Source organism: Drosophila suzukii, chromosome X, assembly GCF_043229965.1.
Source record: "Drosophila suzukii chromosome X, CBGP_Dsuzu_IsoJpt1.0, whole genome shotgun sequence".
Lineage (NCBI taxonomy): Eukaryota > Metazoa > Arthropoda > Insecta > Diptera > Drosophilidae > Drosophila > Drosophila suzukii.
In genome coordinates, this window is record NC_092084.1 from 23,396,244 (window position 1) to 23,421,258 (window position 25,015).

Here is a 25,015-nt window from a genome sequence, read left to right on the forward strand (position 1 = left end):
CCCCCGAAAACCCCATATCCATATACCCTAATGAACTACTACACTCGCATTATTTATGCCCCCACGCACACTCACACAAGCACACACACAGGTCTAGTGATTAGCTGTCGTTTGTGTGTGTGTGTGAGTGCTAAGTGCAATGCTATCTCACTCTATCTCTCTTTCGCTCTGTGGACCTCCCTTTTCCACATACAAAGTACAGACCCCCCTTAATGAATGCGTGCATATATCACAGTTGACAAGATTGGAGACCCCGGAATGAGCCATTGGTTTTCGGGTTCTGGGAGGGGGGGGGTGGAATTGGAATTTTTTGGCACTCGACCAGGGATGCGGTGTCCGTACCGCAACACTCGAGAAATCGAGGACAAACAAAGGCGATTGATTTCGTGTTGATGACAAGCTGCTGCCGCCACACGCAACAGCTGTCCAAGGGTTTGGGGTTTTTGGGGGTTTCTAAACCCTTTCCACCCTATACCCTTTTTCACCGCAAAAAAACCCCAAATGCCCCACTAAAAACACACATCTCTCCCTTGAGCGGACAATATACGGACAAGCGGACGCAAGGACACGCTTATAGCCACGACATTTGTGTTGGTGTCTGACAGCTGACATTTGTCAAACGCTTAACAAAATTTGTCATATGCCGTACGTGTTTCATTCCACACCATTCCGCATCGTTCCATTTCGGTGCGTTTCATTTCGCATGCCTAATGTCCTGTCCTCTCTCAAAATCTGTGGGTTCGAGGGAATCTCGACTACTTTTATGCAAATCACTTGACAAACTGTCGCCGCCATGAGCGGCGATGAGTGACAGTTGTTGAATAAACAGGGGTATACGCAAGGGGAAGCTTTGGTTTGGGAAAACAGGGCTGTGGACTGGGTTAGGGGTTTTTGGGGGTCAAGGGGTGATCCCGGTTCGGGTTGATGACAAATGCATGTGTTGACAAAACGAACGGACGGGGGCCTTGCTGCTTGGGAATTTTGATTTATAGTCCAATGTGCATAATTAATGTGCAAATGATAGGCATACATCAAAACCCACACAAACACAGCTCACATCGGCATGCCCACGCACACCAGCAAGCGAAAGAGTGAGAGAGATAGAGTCAGCACTGAAAGTATAATCGCCATGAAATTAAGAAAATCTCTATAAAATGTTTATATCTAAAAAATTATATTTCAGTTTTATGAAATACTTTGATTTAAAATGAGTTATGAAATTGATAAAAGAAAACACCTGAAATATAATTTGATAATATATTTTTAAAGTAGATATTATATTAAATATATTATAGAATTTAAAAATACTGGCAAGTATAAATATATATCATTTTTGTATTACTTCACTATATGCACTTAACTCGTAATATTAATATCAAATACATAAAAATCTCAACCAGACATGGCTGATTTTCCAAAGTTCACGGCCATACTTGTGTACTATTTTGTCGAGTGTAGTAGAGAAAAACCCACGTTCGAAATTGGGGACCCATTTGATTGCTCTTCTACCGAAATCCATGCATATTTTGATTGCCTACTTATTTTCATATCTCTTTCCCCCCCTCAAACCCGAAAACCAAATCCCAACTTAAATCGCAGAGCGTCGATTCGGATGTGGGTTCCCTCAACATGAACTCCACGGAGAACGAAGTGCCCGAGGTGGAGTCCTCCAGCGAGATCCTCATCGATGACCACAAGCCTAGCCATTCGAACGACGAAAGCTGGACGGATGTGAATCTTAACGAGGATGCGGCCGTTCAGGCGGCCAGTGCCGGCATGGTTGTGGGATTGGTGGATAATGGTGGTAATGTCATAACCGACAAGCACGACCCATCATCGCATCACAACCAGCAACAGCAGCAGCAGCAACAGCAACAGCAGCAGCATCAGCAGCAGCAACAACAGCAGCAGCATGGTTCACTTGGCAACTCGGAGCGGGGTGATAAACCCGATTCGGAGATATCGGTGGTCCGTGTACCCGATGGTTATGCCGGTTCCGGTGGCTCTAATCCTGGACAAGGTCAGGGTGTCCCGCCAAATCAGCGTCCTCGTCCCGACGAGTTGCCCATGAAGGCTCCCGCCTTGGTGGCCCAGTTGCCACTGACCACGCCGTCGCGAGAGGCAAGTCTCACCCAGAAACTGGAAATTGCACTGGGACCAGTGTGTCCATTGCTGCGCGAAATCATGGTGGATTTCGCTCCATTCCTGTCCAAGACCCTCGTTGGTTCGCATGGCCAGGAACTGCTGATGGAGGGCAAGGGACTGACCACATTCAAGAACTCCCATTCGGTGGTCGAGCTGGTGATGCTGCTCTGCTCCCAGGAATGGCAGAATAGCCTGCAGAAACATGCCGGTCTGGCCTTCATCGAGCTGATCAACGAGGGTCGCCTCCTGTCGCATGCCATGAAGGATCACATCGTGAGGGTGGCCAATGAGGCGGAGTTCATACTGAATCGTATGCGTGCCGATGATGTACTCAAGCATGCCGACTTTGAATCGCAGTGTGCCCAAACCCTCTTGGAGCGCAGGGAGGAGGAGAGGATGTGTGATCACCTCATAACCGCCGCTCGTCGTCGGGATAATGTGATTGCCAGCCGGCTGCTGGAGAAGGTGCGGAACATAATGTGCAATCGTCATGGAGCCTGGGGTGATTCCAGTGCCAACACGACGAGTGCCAGTGGTGGCGCCATTGTGGGAGCAGTGCAAAAGAGTCCGTACTGGAAACTGGATGCCTGGGAGGATGATGCCCGTCGCCGGAAGCGGATGGTACAGAATCCTCGCGGCTCATCGCATCCACAGGCCACGCTGAAGGCGGCTCTGGAGAATGGTGGACCCGAAGATGCCATCCTGCAGACACGCGATGAGTTCCACACTCAGATTGCCGTTTCGCGAGCCCATCCATCGGGTCAGCACAATGGTGAACTTTTGGACGATGCGGAGCTGTTGATCGAGGATCGAGAATTGGATCTGGATCTCACGGGTCCGGTCAACATTAGCACCAAGGCGAGATTGATAGCTCCGGGTTTGGTGGCCCCTGGCACTGTTTCGATAACCAGCACTGAAATGTTCTTTGAGGTCGATGAAGAGCATCCCGAATTCCAGAAGATCGATGGGGAAGTTCTCAAATACTGCGATCATTTGCACGGCAAGTGGTACTTCTCCGAGGTGAGGGCCATCTTCTCGAGGCGCTATCTCCTGCAGAATGTGGCACTGGAGATATTTTTGGCCAGCAGGACATCCATTCTGTTCGCCTTTCCCGATCAGCATACGGTGAAGAAGGTGATCAAAGCTCTGCCCCGTGTTGGAGTGGGCATAAAGTATGGAATACCCCAGACACGCAGGGCATCAATGATGTCGCCAAGGCAGCTGATGCGCAACTCCAATATGACCCAGAAATGGCAGCGTCGCGAGATTAGCAACTTTGAGTATCTAATGTTCCTCAATACAATCGCCGGCAGGACGTACAACGACCTCAATCAGTATCCCATCTTCCCGTGGGTGCTGACCAATTACGAGTCCAAGGATTTGGATCTCAGCCTGCCCTCGAACTATAGGGATCTATCGAAACCCATTGGGGCATTGAATCCATCGCGTAGAGCGTACTTTGAGGAGCGTTACGAGAGTTGGGACAGCGATACCATACCGCCCTTCCACTATGGCACCCATTATTCCACAGCGGCCTTTACGCTCAACTGGTTGGTGCGCGTGGAACCGTTCACCACCATGTTCCTGGCCCTGCAGGGCGGCAAGTTCGATTATCCCGATAGGTTGTTCAGTTCGGTATCGCTGTCGTGGAAGAATTGCCAGCGGGATACGTCGGACGTTAAGGAACTGATACCCGAATGGTATTTCCTCCCCGAGATGTTCTACAACTCGTCGGGCTATCGGTTGGGTCATCGCGAGGATGGTGCCTTGGTGGATGATATCGAACTACCGCCCTGGGCCAAGAGCCCCGAGGAATTTGTGCGCATCAATCGCATGGCTTTGGAATCGGAATTCGTATCCTGCCAACTGCATCAGTGGATCGATTTGATCTTTGGCTATAAGCAACGTGGTCCCGAGGCCATTAGGGCCACCAATGTGTTCTACTACCTGACCTATGAGGGTAGCGTCGACCTGGATGGCGTCCTGGATCCTGTGATGCGCGAAGCTGTGGAGAATCAGATCCGCAATTTTGGCCAAACTCCAAGTCAACTGCTGATGGAACCCCATCCGCCGCGCAGCTCGGCCATGCATCTGTCGCCGATGATGTTCAGTGCAATGCCCGAGGATCTATGCCAGATGCTCAAGTTCTATCAGAACTCACCGGTCATTCACATCTCGGCCAACACCTATCCACAATTGTCGCTGCCATCGGTGGTGACGGTCACGGCGGGTCACCAGTTCGCGGTGAATCGATGGAACTGCAACTATACCGCCTCCGTCCAGAGTCCCAGCTACGCCGAATCGCCCCAATCACCGGGATCCAATCAGCCACTGACCATCGATCCGGTTCTGGGTGGGTTTTCTGAATGATCTTCTATTATATTATAGCTATTTTTGATTTCATTTTATGATTATCCCTTAGCTGTCCATGGTACCAACAATAATAGCAATGCGGTCAGTCGACGACATTTGGGTGATAACTTCAGCCAAATGCTCAAGATCCGATCGAACTGCTTTGTCACCACGGTGGATAGTCGGTTTCTCATCGCCTGTGGATTCTGGGACAACAGTTTCCGGGTGTTTGCCACCGAAACAGGTAGGTTTTGCTATATTTTATTGAAGAATTTATTACTTTGCATTTTTAAGCAAACATTACTTATTTATAAACTCTTAGTTTAATGCTTTAACTAGTAAAAAGCAGCAAAAATCAGTTTAATTGCATATGCAAATCAATGCAACATGCTAAAATCAACTTAAATTCAATTGAAAAATTTTACTAAAGCACAAAATTAATATATAAAATATGTACAGTATTTGCATAATTGTATCAGTTTTCTCTACTCGAGGGCGTGTTTATTAACATAATATTTACAAATTATAAACCAGCAACGCTAGTATTTGCTTTGATATGAGTTTAACTGGAAATAAAAACAATATTAAAATCCATCTGTGAGTTTAATGACTCACACACATTTATATGTGATTTAATGAAAAAATATAACTTGAAGCTTTATATTAATAAATATTTATAGTGGAAATAAAATTGTTAAGTGCAATTTAGAAGGCTGCCTTTTAAAGGCACATTCACATTATACCTTTTTTATATACCACATTTTCTTTATACCCCGTCTATTATCTCTAACACGCCTTTATTGTTTCTATTCCATTTTTACCCAACTTCAGCGAAAATCGTGCAAATTGTGTTCGGACACTTTGGAGTGGTGACCTGCATGGCCCGTTCCGAGTGCAACATCACCTCGGATTGCTACATCGCCTCCGGATCCGCCGACTGCACGGTGCTCCTGTGGCACTGGAATGCCCGTACCCAGAGCATCGTGGGCGAGGGCGATGTGCCCACTCCACGGGCCACCCTAACGGGTCACGAACAGGCGGTGACCTCGGTGGTGATCAGTGCCGAACTGGGTCTGGTTGTCTCGGGATCGTCAAGTGAGTTTTAACTTCTTTTTTTCAAGTGGGGCAAGTAGAGCACTATAAGGTATTACCTTTCCAGATGGACCCGTGCTAATCCACACCACTTTCGGCGACCTTCTGCGCTCGCTGGATCCACCGGCGGAGTTCCACTCCCCGGAACTGATCACCATGTCCCGCGAGGGCTTCATTGTCATCAATTACGACAAGGGCAATGTGGCCGCCTACACCATCAATGGCAAGAAACTGCGCCACGAGACGCACAACGACAATCTACAGGTGGGTTTTTAAACTATTACTATTGTTTTAATAATATATGATATAATATATTAGATTATATTTGTTGGCTATTTATATAAGAATTATTTCATTAGTATTTATATTTGTATTTTTTTCTTTTGTTTTTTTTTCAGTGCATGCTGCTGTCGCGCGATGGTGAATACCTGATGACCGCCGGCGATCGCGGCATCGTGGAGGTGTGGCGCACCTTCAACCTAGCACCACTTTATGCCTTCCCCGCCTGCAATGCGGGCATCCGATCTTTGGCCCTCACCCACGATCAGAAGTAAGTGAAATAGTATAGTTCCATACAAATTATTAACTTATTTAATACCGAAAATGCCAAAATATACATTTAAAATATTAATTGGCAACACGTTTCCTTAACATAAACTGCATTATTTAGTGTTGGGAAATTCAAAAAACATTCAACTATCTTAAATATTCCCAAAGAGAAAAGGCAAACACTTTAATTTATTAAGTAAACTATAACCATTTAAACTCAATTATATAAATTAGTAGAAGTTTTTTGAAAAGTTTGATTGGTTAGAGAAGAATTTTAGGGATATTTAGATAATATCCCAGAGCAATTACGTATTTGGGTTAATTATAACAAAATACCTTTGGTATTTTTTTCTTAGAAAGGTATTTTACACTCTTTCCTAACCCTTTTTTCCACTTCTACCTTTCTTCCCCTATTTTTTCTCTGAAACCCATAATAGATACCTTCTGGCCGGACTTTCGACGGGCTCGATCATAGTATTCCACATCGATTTCAATCGCTGGCACCATGAGTACCAGCAGCGCTACTAAGATTGGAAACTTGGACATTCCAACGACCCACGACACGCCAGTTAACAGAGGCCAAGGAAACGGAAACGGAAACGAAAACGGAAACAGAAACGAACATTGAAATTGAAACGGAACCGGAAATAAAAATATGGAAACGATCGCAAAGCAACTACGAAGTACTTAAAAAACGTCGGCAATGAGGGAGGATCGGTTTTTTTCTATATAGACCTTTACAACTCTAGGCTAATAAGCGAAACTATGTTTTTTTTGTCTAGTATTAATTGTGCATTAGTGTGTGTTGATGGCCAACAAAAGCCAGTCAAAGCAAAAAAAAAAAATTAAGAAACAAAAAAAAGAGAAAGGAACAGAACAGAAGATAAAAAAACATTTTTTTTACTAGTATTAACGAAATGTATGTTAAGTTATGGCAAAATGGAGAAGCAAATGCAAAAGGTAAAAATGCAAAGATGCAAAAAGGAGAAAGCGACGGTGGAGAAAGCGAGAGAAAGCAACTGGCGGCTTAAGTAAGTAGTTGAAATAAGACAAATGACGTTAGTGTTTATAAAACGCAATAAGCAGTTAATAAATCTAAAAAGTAAATCTAAACCTAAAGCTAATTTCACATGCATTATAATACCAACGTAGCAAAAGTTCTCATAAAAATTTAAACAAAGCAAAACGAAAATCGCTGCGCAACGCAAATGAAGGGAAAAAAAATATTGAAACTAAAGCGGCCAAAAGAGAGATAAAATGGTAGAGAAAGCAGAAAGCCAATTTTTAATTATAGCGTTAGTTCTTTGTGACAAAAAAAAAACACACCCCAAATCCACACTACCACACTTTCACACACACACACACACACACTTAAACAAGGTAACCAAGCAAGGACAATGCCAAGGCAATAAAGCTGGAAAATAGAGGGAAATAAAAAAGAAAGAAAGAAAGCAGGAAGCGGAAGTGAAGCAAAGTGCGGATACGAGATATTTTAGTACACACACACATGCATATGTATTTGTAGCTAAACTAACACTCAACTTAACTCCCAAAAAAAACAAAATAAACGCTAACTAAAATCTAAACAACAACTAAATTATCAACACTGCTATGAGCCACAGAAAATAATAAATAAACAAATGGAAACGTATATGAAAAGGCATTTTATATATATATACAATACACATACATACATAGATACATACATATGTATATCCGCCGACGGAAGCGGAATATGCAAAACTTATTCAAGCGAAAGGCGACGATTTTTCGTTCTCGTTCCACAAATATCACGCATACGCCACGCTGCACCGCCCGCTAATTTCGAAACGAGAGCGAGAACAAACGACAACAATCGATATAAAAATATAGTCTATACATATATTTGTTATTTTTTTGGCATTCTCTTTAATTGTTTGTTTTTTGTATATCTTTTTTTTAGCCATATTTGTTAGGTAAAAGTGAGAAAATTTTCGATTGCGTCCAAAATTAGCCTATTTACCTTACCCCCTACGTCAAAGTAAAAAATTCCCACAAAATGATAAATTGGCTTCCTCGAAACAAAACCAATCAATGTACGTCCAGGATGAGGTGTTTTATATATATATATATATATGTGTATATGTATTGACCGCAGATTCTGCCTTCTGATTTTCCCAAGCGATTCGCAAAACCAAAAACCAAACAATCCATCCATGGCGCACCACTCTGGCACTTACCGATTAGATTTGTATATAAGAACGAGAGCTAAGGCAATTACTATAACCATACTTCAAGTATATATATAGAGTTTATGGCTAGAAACGAACACATTCGGTTGTAAAAGCGCAAAGGCGATACAAATTAAATCGAGTCCAGCTGAAAGAAACCCTCCCCCAAATGAAATTGGAACCCATAGGTATCGTAAATCGTATCGTACATATATGTTGTGTAGAGCTGGGGATTCATTTTAAATGAAAAAGAAGGATGTTTCTCCAGTTCTGGTGTTGTGTCTTGTCCGATTTGATCTTGAGATCAAGGAAAAACCCTTAAGACAGTTGATTTTCGATTTATTCAAATCCTTTTCTGTGTGTGTTTCTTTCTTTCTTATATGCAGTGTTTAATAAACTCCACAAAATTATCACTTAAAACACAAATTTAATTCGCTTTTCGTACGAATTCGATTATTCCACTCTCTGTGTGTACATATTTAAGAAGCATTATGCAAATAAAAGCTAGACGACAGTCAAATAAAAAAAAAAAAAGATAAATAAACATTTATTAATAATCCACGCGAATGGCAAACATTCATTTCTCGTTTTTCTTTTTTTTTTTGGTATGTCCACGAGAGTTAATTAAATACCGGGCGCAAAGCGAAGGCGACGAATGAAATTTGCAACTATTAGTAATTTAAATGTTGTACATAAATCCAAGGGAGAACTGTCCTAAGAGTAAAGTATTTTTAAAGCCCAACACGAAAGACGGAAACTTAGCATTCGAACGGAAAAGGGATGAAAAGCGAGGAATTCAAATCAAATCAAATTAAAGGAAACGCAATGAAGCTAAAGCGGAAAACTTCAACTCGATTGAAAAGTCGAGTAGGCGGAAAACTCGCACTCTGAGCAGTAACTACAATACAATTTTTTTTTTGCGTGTGCATCTACATATAATATATGGGATACAAAAAAAACGTTTAGCTATTAACTGAAAGGATACCGAATACTTGAATATGAATATTAAATGCGGACGCCAACAATTTTTAATTACGCACTTTTTATAGAACTTAGCGAGAACGAAAATGTTGGAGACGGTAGTCGTATTAAATATAACATAAATATAAAAATACAAATACAAATAAATTACATAACGTTTTTATTAACGAAAACAAACAACAACAAAAAATGGCTGACAATTTTAAATTTATACAAAACGAAAACGAAAACTTCACAAAAAGTCAAGTTATAAATGAAGAAAAAATACAACAACAAAAAAAGAAATGAAAATAAAAACGAAAACGAAAAATATTTAAGAATTTACTCATGCACGGGCAAGAATTATTTCATATAATTATTTACACAGGCGGAAGATGGCATTTTAAAATTAGTGAATAAATCCGAAAGTCGCAGGCAAGGTTAAAGCTAAAAGACAGGCACACACACAGATACACAGACACACACACACACACAACCACACACAATCGAAATATATATAGATATACATGTGTATATATATTTTGTCAACATTGTTAAATAGCAGACTAACAAACAAATGAGAGCCAAAAAACAACAATTTAATCTATTCAGCAGCAGCAACAAAAGCAAAAGACAGCAAAATACGAAATACAAGATACAAGATACAAAATACAAATTACTAATAACAATTAAACAAAATACAAAATGCAAAATACATAAAGAGATAAAGCTACGAAATAAATGTTCATTAATATTGCTAAACAAAAACACATTTATATATACATAGATATATATATGAAAATAAAGAAATATTTTTTTTTTTGCCAAATGCGTGCATTGAAATTGATAAAAGCGAGCGAAAATTGAACGCATTAAATAATAAACAAAGGCGGGAAGAGATAATGCGAAAAGCGGCAGAAAAGAGGGGTCAAAAGGTTAGCTAGCGAGGGGCGAAGGGCAAAAAATTTATGCATATTAAAATTAAATTTAAAATACGCTACAACTCTAACAAAATAAGTTTACAGACAAACAAAAACAATACACACACACACACCACACATTCCCCCCTATAAAAACAAAAAATTAAAAAAACATACACAACTAATTATTAAACATAAAATGGATTAAATTGCATGGAAGTAATTAAAGGTCGAGCGTTGAAGAAAAATTTCAAATTAAATTTAAGCTACAAATTTAACAAGCGAAAGTGAGCAAGCATTAAAAGTAACAAACAAAAACCGAAACAAAAAATTATTATGTTCAATAAAGAAAAACAAAAATGCAAAAGGAAAACAAAAGAGTAAAAAATACAAAATAAAACCAAACAAAAACAATGAAATCTTACAAAAAAAAAAAAAAAATCAAATGGCGAATTTATTTATTTTTTTTGGGGCAAGTCAATTCGTCTTGGCTAAAATCCTCTTTTTTTGCAGCTGTGACCTGGTTTTCCTGCCATTTCTGCTGGCTTGCAATAATTTCATTTTCCCAACAATTGAACAGCCAGAAAGGAAAATCCCAGCAAGCTATCTCAAAAAAAAGAAAGCAGGAAAAATGGAAATGGGAGACAACAATTCCATGGGCTAAGCAATTAAAGCACCCCGTTTGCGTTCCTTGACGCTCCTCCTCCTCTTTTTTGCACGCTCCAATTGCGTTTCCAGTTGCAATTGCAGGGAAAAGCTAGGGAAAAGCTGGGGAAAAGCAGAAAAGCCAGGGCGGGAAAACCAGCGAGAAAAGCGGCAGAGATAAAGGAAAAGGAAGCCGGGGGCCAAAGGAAAAGGTGAGTGCCAGGCGCTAAGGACAACTTTTTTTTTTTGGGGGCAGCTGTCTAAACACGGAAAATGCATCAAATTGCAAAAGAAGCAGGAGCAGCAGCCATCCACGTTGTCATCAAAAGTCATATCTCTTTCATATTATTCCAGTTACCCGGCAATCCCCCCTTCCCCACCTTACTTTCCGCCCCCGCCACTGTGAGTTTTCTGGAGCGTGTAATATCCGTTTCCTGCATTTCCGGTTGCAGGCAACAACAGCAGCAGCAACAACAACAAGGACATAAAGGACACAGTACGAAGTAGCAGCGGGAGTTGGCTGAAAATTGCTAGCGGAAATGCTGCAAAATTAACGAGCAACGCGGTTAGAGAGGCAGAGCACCATCATCATCCCAGAAACCAGGCATCCTAACACCCAGGTATCCCCCATCCCAACACCCTGGAATCCCCACATCCAGGTGGCAGTCAACAGGCAGACGCCTCCACTTACCATTTTCCCGGGCTGAAGGGTGAAAACCAAGACTGAAACCAAGACCCCAAAGTAAATGCAAACTATTTTTCACCCGCCACCACTGAAATGCGAGTGTTTTTTATATACCCTTTTTGCCAGGCGTATCATAATTTTAGACCATAATTTGCAGTACGAGTCCTTTAAATTATATAATAACTTACTTTAAATAAAACTACTACACAATCAAGTGGTTATTTTTCACGATTTTCTTTATAATTGAGTGAAAAAATATGGTTAAACTTTTACATTACAATTTAGAAAATTAAAAAAAAATGGTACAAAAATGTTAAAAAAAAATGGTAAAAATAATCGGACTCCAAAAATTTTGAAGTTCCATTTGGTAAACACATTTCAGAAAAAAAGTGCTTAAAAAACTAATTTTTTTTCATTATAATTAATTATTATTTTAGTTATCTTGCAGCTGATCAATGGAACTTAAAAAAATAAATGTAAATGTCGACGAACGAAAATGGTTCTCAAATTTTTAGTTTGGCCTAAAAAATTTAATTCTTAAAAATAAAAAATCTATTTAAGTGTAAACAGCCTATAAAGGAGTTTTTATAATTTTATTTTCATCGGAAATGGCTTTAAAAAGTTTAATTTCTATTAATAAAAAAACACGTTTTTGTTTTAAATATTTAAAAAACGATCGAAACATATTATTATTTCGTATTAAACAAAAGAACGTTCTTAGAAACATCTCTTTTGAAATTATATCATGAAGACTTAAAGCAAACTGGTTAAAAAAAATGTTAAGCAAAAATATAACATCCTGAAGTATAAGGTATACTAATACCTTTCAGTTTACTTTGGGAACATTTCCGTACAAAGTTTGTATCCTTTTTTTACCCAAATGTTATCCATAAATTCAAGAGATGGTTTAAGAATTTTCGTTTTTCTGCAACACCTTGCCATCCTCTTTTTGCTCGCTTTCTTGGGAAATGCAAATTTGGCCCGTGCCAAGAGTGGGCGTGGCCCATGGCGGGGGCGGGGGCGGGAGAATTGCCATTGCCGTCCAGCTTCGGCAGCAGCTGCAAATTAGACGCATCGCTTAACCAGCAATGACATAAAGCAGCCAAGTGGCAGCAACGGCGCTAACAACGTCCTGGAGTCATCATCACCATCCCATCATCATCATTTCATCTCATCTCATCTCATCCACTGCATCTGGGTTTTAAATCAACACACACAAAAAGCTAGAGAAATAGCAAACTGAATTTGGTTTCGGATAGAGAGAGAGAGAGGGGTATAGTGGTGGAGATAGAGATGGAGATAGAGATAGAGCTATAAAAAAAGGACACAAATAGAGCGAGAGGAAATTTAGCAGGACAGGTCAGGTGGAGAGTTGAGGGCAAATAAAGCATTTAAAATTAATGAGCTCGTCACGTTTTGCGTATGGCCAACCGGTTCGGGGTCACCTTAATTATGGCCACAATTAACAGTTGCTTCACCGGGGGGACAGAGAAAGAGATGGAACGTTTCAGAGTGCAAAAGAGATGGACAGATAGGAGATAGGACAGCAGGTGTTGTATCCTCGCTATATGGATATATATACAGTCAGCACAACATTTATTCGGACACCCCTGATTTTCAACTTGATTCATTAATAACTCAACAAAAACGTATCGTAAACAAACATTTTATATTTCATTGTGGAGACCAACTTTCTTACAGTCTATTTTAACAAAAAAAGAAGAAATTTTTAACATTAACATAAGGTATTTCTTCAAAAAAACAAAAAAAGTCAATATTTTACGCACAAAAATTATTCGAACACTTCATTGATATACCAAAAAAAAACATATTAGTTTTTTTTGGGGTGGTCTTAGTACTTGGTGGGTCCTCCCTTAGCATCTATAACAGCTTGTAAGCGTCGACCCATGCTTTTGACCAAGTTTTCGGTCTCATTCGCTCCAATTTGGTCCCATTCAGTCATCAATGCCGTTTTTAAGGACTCCTTCGACGAAATGACATGCTTCCTTATTCTTTTCTCCAGAATATCCCACACATGTTCTATCGGATTTAAATCCGGTGACTGGGGTGGTGTTTTTAGCTGTTTACAGTGATATACCAGCCACTCTTGCACCAAATATGACGAATGTTTCGGGTCATTGTCTTGCTGGAACAAGAATGACTTCGGATTGATACCAAGTTTTAATGCACTGGGGATCAAATTTTGGCTTAAAATGTCCTTGTACATATTTTTGTTCATTTTTTCATCAATGAAGACCATTTGACCGACTCCACCTGCAGCTACACACCCCCAAACCATTACATTGCCGCCACCATGCTTAATAGTTGGAATCAAGTTCTTCTCTTTCAAGGCTTCATTTGGTTTCCTCCATACTTTCGAAGGGCCGTCGTGTCCGAAAATGTTAAATTTCGATTCGTCACTAAAAATAACGTTCTCCCAAAACGAATCCGGCTGGTTAACATGCAGTTTTGCGAACTCCAAACGTTTTTTTTTGTTGATGGCAGAAATATATGGTTTTCGACGAGCAACTCTACCATGTAAGCCGGCCTTGTGCAGGCAGTTTCGGATGGTTTGAGCGCAAACTTTTTTTTGCGTAGCTTCCTCTACATTCTTCCGAATTATTGTAGATGTTGTTCTTGGATTTTGCAAGACTGTAGACACAATTTTTCGTTCCTCGCGTGGTGTTAGAATCTTTGGCCTTCCAGAATTCCCGTGATTTGCAGCTAATTCTCCAGTATTTAGGTATTTTTTGATCACACTATGTATTGTGGAAGGTGATTTGCCAATAATTCTACCGATTTCACGATAACTTTTATTCTCCAAATGTAATTTTAATATAGATTTTCGCAAATCAAGCGATAAATCTTGACCTCTGCCCATTTTGTCTAATCTTATCAAGAGACGCGCCGAAAGTAACCGAAAAACAGAAGAAAAAGCACACCGAAGCCTGATCTGAACTAATTCCAAGAAAAGTACCAAAAGGAGTCGGCGATTACCGTTGCATTCAGAAATATAAGTCGAAAAATAAGAAATGTCCGAATAATTTTTGTGCAGCATTTTGAGCAGTTTTTTCGCTTTCCTTTCCATATTTTCGTGTGTAATACAAAAAAAAAATATTATTTAATATAAATGTATTAAGAAAATAACTGTTTCCATGGTACGTAGAAAAAAAGTTGCTAAAATTACGAAAGTTTAAATAAATAAACCATTAAACTTGCTCATAGAGAGTGTCCGAATAAATGTTGTGCTGACTGTACATATATATATACAGTATCTCTCTAGCTCTGCGTCTCTGTCTGTGTGTAATCTCATTACAAATTCAAATGCCCTGCATCAGCTGCCAACCGAAGGCGGCCAAACCACCCACTACTCAACCACTGAGCCACCCAACCACCCAACCACCTAACCACCCATCCATCTAGCCACCCAACCACCCAACCACCCCTTTTTTGGCTGGCCAGCAGCACTTGACGGTGTCCGCCTGGCAAATGTTTCAGACCACGTTGTCACTCAATTATGTGCCATGTGCGCAGAGCGTAGCATACTTTTCAGCACCACCCTCCGGGGCAGATGCCCACCTGCCCACCCACCTGCAAAACCACCCACCCACCTGCACCACCAACCACATGGCACAAAGGTGCCGCCAAAAGAGAGGACCAAAGCTACAGCTGACCAGGTGACATAAATTCGAAAGGATTTCCGAGTGGGTACCAAAAATACCAGTGGATTGTGGAGTACTGTGGATGCTTTGGACCTTAAGATACCACAAGATATAATCCTTTCAGGGAACACACCCAAAAAAAATAGTTTATGAGCCTGTTCCATCAAATATTATATATTTTTAATTAAACATTTTTTTTTTGTTTGACTGTACGTATGTACTAACAATCCCCTTCACTTTTGGGAAAATTTATTTTTTGACCAAATTTGGAATTTTTTATAAGAGGATACATTACGTTTTTTTTTGCGAAAAATGGCAAAAATTAAACATTTCCAGGTTTTAATGCCAATGGATTGGAAGTAAAGTAAACTACGAGTTCAACGAGGTATGACATTCCTCATTTGGACCTATATTTCTTCTATGGCATCCAAAACACTGATTTTAGTCAAAAATACGATTTTTCCTTGCGGTTTTTTAATCACAGTCTTGGCAAATCAAGACGTACAGCAAAAAGACTGTTTTGAGCAGCTTGCTACAAATGCTATCGATCCCCATCACTTTAAGGAACATTTATTTTTTGACCCATTTAAAGGTTTTTTTTGTATTTCAGATTTTGGTCAAAAATACTCATTTTTTAGTGGTTTTTCAGTCGTAGTTTAGCAGCTTGCTTCAAATGCTAACAATTTCCATCACTTCGGGGAAAATTTATTTTTTGACCAATTTTCGATTTTTTTAACATCACTTTTTTTGCGAAAAATGGCTTGGAAATTAAACTACGAGCTTAACGAGGTATGACATTCCTCATTCTGTCTTTTATTTGCAGAATGACAGCCAAAACACTGGTTTTTTTTGTCGGTAAATGTGATATTTTTTTAACCATAATGGGTGTAAATTATGCTAAAAAAAATTAATTTACATATAATCCAAAGTCTAATTAGGACGTTCCTAAAAGTCACAACTTTATTGATGGCTTAACCCCTTTGAAATACTAAAAAAAATGTATTTTAAATTGTTCAAAATTTATTTTGAAAGTTTCAATGAGATTAGTTTATTTTATATTTCTCTTTGCGGACTAATGTTAATTCCTTTTATATACTCAATTTTTTTTATAACTGTCTTTGCTGGCCAAATTTGCTTAATTAATTCATGTCAATGTATGTAAAGCCCTTTTTTAATGAATTCATAATTAACAGCTTAATGGGAATGAAAATGACAACCAAAATCATGGTGAAACTGTGTAAAAACTAATTTAAATTTGTTTCTCTATGAGAGAAAAGTCCGAAAGATTATCACAGACCACTAATTCTGGTTGCTTAAAGTTACAACTTTGGTTTAGCCTTACCATATCAGATGTATTATAAAAGAATCTAAGCTTTACTGCAATTTGAGATATTTAAGGATAGAGGTGGATGGGAAATTCTATGGATTTGTAGTAGTTCTGCCACACATTCAAATGTCGATTATAGTCGGGTTTTTGGTTCCAAGTCCTTTTGCCAACATATCCCCCCCCCCCTTCCCTCTTTGCCGCGTTCTCATCCTTCGTCCTTGGAATCCTGCAGTTTGACGAACTTTGTCGCCCGATAAATAATGCAATTTGTAATTAAGTCAGTCAACCAGTTAGTTGAGGGGCGGCGCAGCCGGGGGGCGTGGCAAGTGCGGTGAGTAATTAGAAACCTTTGCCAAACAACAAAAACAACAGCTGCGTGTGGGTGTGGGTGGTTTATGGGGGCGAAAATGCAAGATATTGAAATGCGAATAAAAAAAAGAAAAAATCACACACGCACACTAAGGGATTTTTATGTGCTCGCTAAACAGGGTGTAAAAATGTCAGAGCAACCTAATTGAAAGCGATAAGTGTATGTGTGTGTGTGTGTGTGTGGGAATGTTTGATTAATGAAATATTCAGCAGGTTAATTAAGGTAAATTGGGTTAGCCACAAGAGCCAAAGTTGCCCCAACGGAGGAACTGCTTCCCTCCACGGAATTTATATTGGCACGCACTTAAACGCACTCGAAAGTTTCCACTAAACAGAATGCGTACATAGAAATATATTTAATATATAGATATATTGTATATATACACAATTTGCATAATAACAGGTTTAAATCACCCCCTGTAGTTTCACAACCATTTAAGGAACAAAGGTTTTAAGTGGAACAGAACAAACTTATTAGTCTATAAAATCAGGGCCTTTCAATACAATCCCTTAAATATTTAAAAAATCCTCAACAAATCATTTTATTTAAAAATAAATATAATTTTCTTTCACTACTTTAAGTGCTGTCAAATAGATTTCACACATATTTCTTTGAGTTACAAATTCTTACTAATTGTTTTAAGCCTTGTATATATTTTAAAAGCAAATAAATACGTGTCTTCGTTGGGAACATAAAACTGTCAAATATTTAAGCTGTCGATAGCCATCAAAAACTTTTTAAAGGAGAAAAAAGGACTTTTACTTATATTTTTATTTTGATCAATTTTAACATATTAAAAAAGTCGATTAATATATTAAAATATTACCTAATTTTTAAGGAGCTAAATCATTCTTGAAATAAAAAAAAAATAAAATTAAAAAGTTTGGGGATTTTTGACAATCCCTCTCATAAAATCCAAAAGTAGCTTTTTTTTGCATTGCTATAGATTTTCTTCCGGTGCACATATGCACAATGAAACACTATTTCTTTTTTATTCTTTTTGGGCAACTGTCAACGCCCGCAAATTGTCATTGTCCTGCGGGACTTTGGCTCAGTTCCCATTGTTCGCATTTCCCCAGCTTTCCCCACTTTCCCCACATTTTCCTACATTTTCCCGCCCCCCCGCGACCCCCTGTCATTTGTTGCAGCTTACGCTTAATGCACAAACCAGACAAATTTCCCACCGCCTTTATCCTTCAGCCATTCATTTGCATGGCCCCCATGCCATAGCCATACGTACATACATATATATATACTATATATGCCATATAGAGGATATAGTTGGAGTCGCAAGGATCGGGCGAAAAGTGCAAACTGCCGCCCGACTATTACGCAGCATGTAAGCGTATTTGTGCAAAATTAATTCTTTATCTGCTAGCCGCTCCTTTGTTGATTTTGTTGCCTTTCATCTGGCATCGTGCCACCAGTTCTGCATTTTCCCTCAGTCCTGGAAAACAATGGGGGGGGGGGGGGTTATAACAGAAGCGCACGAAGAAAGTTATTTAAAAAAGAAAAACGCGGAAAAGAAAGGGGGGGTAACATCTGTTGGCACTAAAAAAAAAAAAGAAAGAAAAGAATGGGGGGAAACCCCATGAACAGTCAACTTTATGAGGATTTCCTAGGGACTTCCAGGAAAAGGAAGTTGCGCAAACGTTCTATTTTCCGTTAGTGCGATTTGCATAACATATTGAGAAAACAAGGGAAAACTAGAAACAAGACTTCTAGGAAATTTTAAATGTAATAACTTGGTTAAAAATGTTTTGAAACAAGTGAAATATGGTTTTTATCTCATATAAAAAGCATCACAAACGCCGATCGATTGAAGCTTATAGTATATTATTCTTTAAAGTGTCCCCCCTTAGTTTTTTTTCCTGCTTTTCCGATATGTAGGATGCGGTGAATTTCCCTGTGATCTTCGTGTGCTGTTTGGGTTGGTAAATATTTAATGGCCTCGGGCGGAAGCGGAAACGGAAGCGGATGGGAAGTGGGAGTGGGTGAGAAAAGCGGATGTGGAAAGGGAAACGCCACTTTGCGGTCAACAGCAAGCCACGCCCTCCCGTTCACCTGTGCTGTCCCTCTCTCTTTCTCTTTTACTCTCCCCATCTCTTTCTGTCTGACCGTGTGCCGTCCTTGTCCAACTCCCAATGGGTGCGGTACACGTTTCATTCAATTTATTTGCCATTTCCCATTTCAATTCGTTTCGGGCCGCCAATTACACAACATGGCCCTGGCAATGGGAATGCCAGTGTCCGCTGTGTCCGCTTTCTCCATCCGTTTTTCGCTCGCTCTTCCCACAGAACCCCTTCTTTCACCCCTTCTCCTTACCTAACCCCTTACCAAACCCCTTCTCTACCCCTTCTTTTCACCTTCTCTCACTCCCCTTTCAAAGCCCTTCACTTCTCTACACATGTCCCATTTCTCCGGCCATTTGCTTAAAGCCTTTTCACGCAGTCGATGTTGCTCATGGTGATGCACAAAGAAAAAAACATTAATATCAACTTAATATTAAATGTAATCCTATATTAATTTTTAATATAACAAAAAAGTTAGTTTGAGCTACATATATAGTCAGTGTTAGTGAAACAGATATGAATAATATCATATTGCTTTTAATAAAATAAAGTTGTTTTTTTCTGTGTGCTTGCTGCTGATGTTGCTGCCTTTTCAAAAGGCCGAAAACAATAGTGCAAACTACTACGGGGAGAAAAGGGCGACCGAAGACAAAGGGGGCAAGGCGAGGCAGCTGGCAGCTCCACATCATCATTAGCATATTGACATGTGGCCAAATTTGGTCACGTTCCATTTCATTTCAATTCATCCTGACATTGCCAACGGAGTTCGAATCAATTTCCCATCCCAATTTCAGCCAAGACTGCTTTTGTGTGCGCAATATACTGATAACTCAAGAACCACACTTGCTTCACAATGGAGATGAAAATGAAAACGAATTGCAACAGCAGCAGCAGCAGTAGCAGGCGAAATGCTTACGAAACTAATTGCTGCTTGGATATACACTTACAAAAAAAGAACACCAGATTCACAAAATGATTACTTGATAAAGTATCGGACTTATTTGTAGTAAGATACTATTATAGTTATAGTGCACTTTCCACAGAGTTCTGTTTTTAATATAATCAAAACATCCTTTTAAAGCACTACGTATTTTTCTCTAATCATTTTACCCTCTTTTAACAACGCCACGAATCAACAACATCACAAACAGGAAGAATCAGTAGTCAGCGGAAGTGAAGGGAATGCATCCAGGGGTGGTGTGTTGGTTTTTTCAAGGGGGGGACAGGGACTCCATTATTGGCTGAGCCGGCAGTCTAATGCCAGTGCCTTTGACAGGCTTTTGTTGCCACACCCTGTGCACTGTCGATAAAGAAAAGTTTAATGTCTTCGATAAGTTTTCTACAGATGCACTATTTTTTTTTTTTTTGAGCTCTCGCTTCCTGCCAAGTGTCTATTTTTTTATATTTTTCATTTTGATTGTCTTGAGCAGCAACTTTTCTAGCTGCTCCATTATAGATTGGTAGTGAAGTGGGTACCGGAAATGGCGTTTGCCCCTTAATCACCCCTTCTTCACCGCTTCCTCGCGCCTGCTTCACCCCTTCTTCACCGCTTCCTTGCGCCTTCTTCACACCCTTTTCACCACTTACTCACCCCTTCTTAGCCCCTGCCGCATAAAATACAAGTAAAGTGGGTAGCAAAAATGACACTCTTCCTTCCGAAACCCCTCTGTGACCCTCTCTGCCCCCTTTGCCACGCCTTCTCTGGCCTTTGATGGGCAGGAGGATGCCACCAGCTTTTGGCACGAAATAATATTTGCATAATAGCAAACAGAACCGACTGCAGCTCCTTCTGGTACTTGGCCAAAAGATGACAAATGACATTAAGGAGGCTTAGCGCCTGCGTTTTTCCCCGCTTGTCCCCCCATTTCCCCCGTTCCCATGGCGATCCCCCTCTGTCGCCGCCACATCAACATCCTCATCATAGCTTGGGGAATTTGACTTTCAAAACGAATGCCAGCACCCCCCTTCTTTTTTATATTTTTTTCCCACCCCATCCCTAGTTACTTTTCCCTGCTTATTTTTGCAAACGCATACTTGGGCATCCGGCGACCCCGAGCCAAAACCCCCCTTTCACACACACACTGCGCGCCACTGCAATTATTTTTTTTCGAACGTGCAGCGCTCTTTGATCCTCTCTGGCCATATATTTGCTAACGACAATGACAACGATGTCTAGCTAAGATTCAGGTGTATATATCTAAAAAAAAAAAAAAGGAAAGGTGGGTGCACCTAGACCCCTTTTTGGGGCAACGGGGCCCCCCCTTTTGTTTTATGACCACGCCCGCCACTTGGGCCAAGTGCAACTGCAACTGCAGCCAACTTTTTGCACGCCGCTCGCTTCGGCACTTGAAACTTCTCAATGGCACTCCGGCAATGGCTGTCTCCAGAGTTTTCCGACCCCCAAACCCCACCCCCCCTTGATTTTCTACCCCCCAATCACCGACCAATCTCTGGAGTAAAAGTCATTCCTAATCCCGCAGTTGCATATTTTTACTGCTAAGCACGTCGATGGCTGCCAAATTAGAGAACAAAATGGTGGCATTAAAAAGGGGGCGGTGGATGGTGGAAAATGTAAGGTGGAAAATCAGTAGGAAAAATATTGGGAAAGGTAAGTGAAGTATGTGCATATATATGTAAAGATGGAGCAGGTCGTAAAGCGCGAATTTCCAGCGATTCGATTGATATTGATTTAAAATCAAATGGTTTTTGGGGGGCAATGGAAATGTCGCTAAAATAGAAGCTGCAATGAACATTTCTCACTCATTGGGACAGAAAAAAGATAATAAAGAACAGGTGACAAATTTCATTTGGATTTTAATTAATTAGTGAAAATAGAGATTAACCTACATTTTTTAAGTTTGGTTTTTCCCCCTTTTTTCCCTTTTATCGTACAGCTCTTTTAGTGGAAAATGGAACATCTGGCATTCGTTAAATTGTTCCGCCCCCATTTATACGGCTGTTACAAATTTCAATTCACATTCCGTGAGATTCGAATCATCATTGGCCATTGGCCATTTGGGATGCTCGTTATCAAAATGTCAGCTAGTTTTATTGCAATCGATGTTGCTGTTGCTGTTGCTATTGGTGTTGCAAGTGTAACTTGGTGTTGCTGTCATTGTCAACGCTCAACGTGAGTGCCATGAAAGATTGCGCTGCATCTTTGGCACGTTTGTTGCAAAAACCTGTCCAGGTTGCCGTGCAATTTTCCAATTTCTAACTTGACTAACTTGACTTGAGGCAGCCAGCAGCCGTGGAAAATGGGCAACACAAAAAGGAAAATAGGGGGGAAAAGGAAAAAAAAAAGAAAGGCAAACGAAGACGCTGACGGAGTGGATGCAACACGAAGAAATATGGCAGGAAAATTGCAAAACAGCAGGGAAAACAAAATCAAAAAGCACTCACATATTTTCCAATTTGGCGCGGGGCAAAGCAGCAAAGCTACGACCTCTCCACGAGGATGTTGCTCCTGTGATGTTGCTGCTGTCCCCGTGATGTTGCTCCTGTGATCCTGCGTTGTTTATGTTGCTGCTGTTGCTTTTGCTGCTGCTGCTGCGGAAAGACCACAGACTCCTGAAGTTGGAGTGGCCATTTTTCATTTGCCAGTGGCCGGTGGCCCATTGGGCAGTGCACTTTTGCCCCTCCGGCTGTTGTTGCGTGGTCATTACCAAAACCAAAAAAAATGGCAGGCAGCGGCAACAGTTGCCCGAGGGACAAAAACAGTCCACTCTTCTTCAGGAAAAAAAAAACAAGTCTAATCAAACACTGAAAGGCTAAAAAAAAGCTAAACAAGCTATTAATAAATTAAATTAGTAATTATTTAAAGAAAACTTAGAAATACCTTTTTTACATTAAAGACTTACTTTCTTCAATTCACTTAAGTTACTTGCTTTATATTATTCACCTTAAAATAACAATCTAAAATATAACAACAGTGTTGCAGGTTCATAAAAAAGGCCAACACTTAGCTTGAAAATAGTGCACTTTCCAACACTGCCCCACACAGCCAAAGTATCTTGACCATTCATCATCGTTTGGACTTTATACAGCCAGCAACGAAATGAGCACAAAATTTAGAATTATTTTACATGCCCCGAAGCTGCAATGCCCTCCAACCAAGGGAGTCAACAAATCAATCAAGATGTCCCGGAAAAACAGGGCAGGACTTCTGGTCTGGGCCTTCTGTCACCTGGACACAGGACATGTACATTTACAGATACATTTCGGATCCCTCAGATTCCGTTCCCAGGAGTAAAAACAAAGGCGATATGCCCGGAGAAGAAAAAGGAAACTTATGGCCAAAAATGTGGGGTGGGGGGGGGGGGGGAAGTGACAGCTGGCGACTTAAAAGGGAAACAGCTTGCAGAGCAGGCCGAGTTTTGCAACTCGGAACTCTAGTTCCCATTCCCAGTGGGATTCTGTAGTACCAAGTTGCTTGGGTCCAAATCCACCCAACTCCCACAAAAAAGGACCAGGCCTGCTGGCTGTCATCGGCAGGACATCTCCAACTTTCAGCAGCTCTGGGAGCCGAATCATCATCGTCCTCCAGGCCTCAAGTTCTCCAGGAAACAGCCTGGGAGTGCAATTAATCTTGCGAGGAGCAACAAATGAACAGTGCATAGGAAAAAGGGTTATCTCTACTTGTTTTGTTCTTTACAAAAAATATTTTTGCAGAGATGGAAAGTTTAAAGTTTAAACTTGAATGTGTACGATTATCAGTAGGGTATTATGACACTGTCTTGTTTTCGGCTTACTTACTAGATTTATTTTAAAAAGTCATGGTCAACTAGGGAATAAAAGGTCTTTAGGATGTAAAATAACTTAAATACCATGTTGGGTAGCCCTGACTTTTTCAAATAGATCCAATAAGTTAAGGAAAAATCAAGCAAATGTCATAACATCCTTAATAATTACTATCCTTAATTATAATTCAGAATAAATTATCACACTTAATAAACTTCTTACGTTTGTATGTATAACTTATTAATTCGAATTTCCCAAAGCAAGTTGATCATAAAAATGAAGTAAATTAATGAAAATACTTATTTTTTTGCCTTGTGCAAAGGCCATGTGTGCTGGCTTCTCTAAATTGTTTCTGGGCCAAGAAAATCCAGAGGCCAACTACTTAGTATTCAGAGTTACAATTAGAACTCTCTTGAATTGCACAAACTAATAATTCTTCAGAGAGGAAAAAAGGAGAAAAACCCTGGAAAAACCCTACGGAAAGAAAAGCGAGTTGAAAGCCAAAGGACCAAGGGATAAACTTTTTGCAGTTGGAATGACCACAGCTGGATTTCATAAATAAAGTGACCAACACCCACACCCCACACCCCACACACCCACACACAATTGCAATCAAATGACCAAGTTCCATATCCTGCCCCTCGACATATGTCCATCATGTAAATTCATGCATATGCATGATCAGTTTTTCATCGTATATACCCTTAAACCCCCCCAACCCACACCCATGCCACGCCCATTCAGCCTTCAATTCAAGGCCGCTGGCATTACGGTAATTGCAAGGATTTGTCACACGACAACACAACACAAATAATAACAACAACAACAACAACAGGAGCAGCAGCAGCAGGAGCAACTCAAAACATGGAATAAAAAATAAGGGAAGATCAGGGGCATAGAAAAGGGGGTTTTCCAAGGACCACAGGCAACTGCAAATATTTGTTTAATCAATTTTATGTGTGCATACAGACAGTGCGTATCATAACTATAGGTTGTCAAGAAATATTTAATCAAGAGTTCTAATTTTTCGAAAGAATATCTCAATCAATAAATTCTATTATAAGTATACCAATTAATAAATTATATAATAAGTATACCAATTAATAAATGATATAGATAGATTAAATTTTTTTGATCAAAGGTTTAACTTCTAAAATTTAATTAATAAATTGATAAAGTACTTACTAACTCTAAGATATTTAAATTTCCAAATTATTCAAGAGCTCCAATTTTTTTTTTAAATATCTCAATTAATCAATTAATAAACCAATTAATTAATGATATAG

The 25,015-nt window shown here is 40.0% G+C and overlaps 1 protein-coding gene across 17 annotated transcripts in view; it reads left to right on the plus strand.

The window, feature by feature from the left end:
* The window catches only part of rg (A kinase anchor protein rugose), a 193,888-nt gene extending 186,485 nt beyond the window's left edge, over positions 1–7,403 (plus strand). For all 17 annotated transcript variants that reach the window (XM_017067576.4, XM_017067580.4, XM_065867741.2 and 14 more), the window contains 6 exons: positions 1,600–4,498; positions 4,568–4,741; positions 5,329–5,592; positions 5,657–5,853; positions 5,988–6,139; positions 6,576–7,403. In XM_017067576.4, the coding sequence (XP_016923065.2) occupies positions 1,600–4,498; positions 4,568–4,741; positions 5,329–5,592; positions 5,657–5,853; positions 5,988–6,139; positions 6,576–6,666 (3,777 nt within the window). In that variant the 3' untranslated portion in view covers positions 6,667–7,403. The remainder of the gene's footprint in view (positions 1–1,599; positions 4,499–4,567; positions 4,742–5,328; positions 5,593–5,656; positions 5,854–5,987; positions 6,140–6,575) is intronic.
* The last annotated feature ends 17,612 nt before the right edge of the window (positions 7,404–25,015 follow it).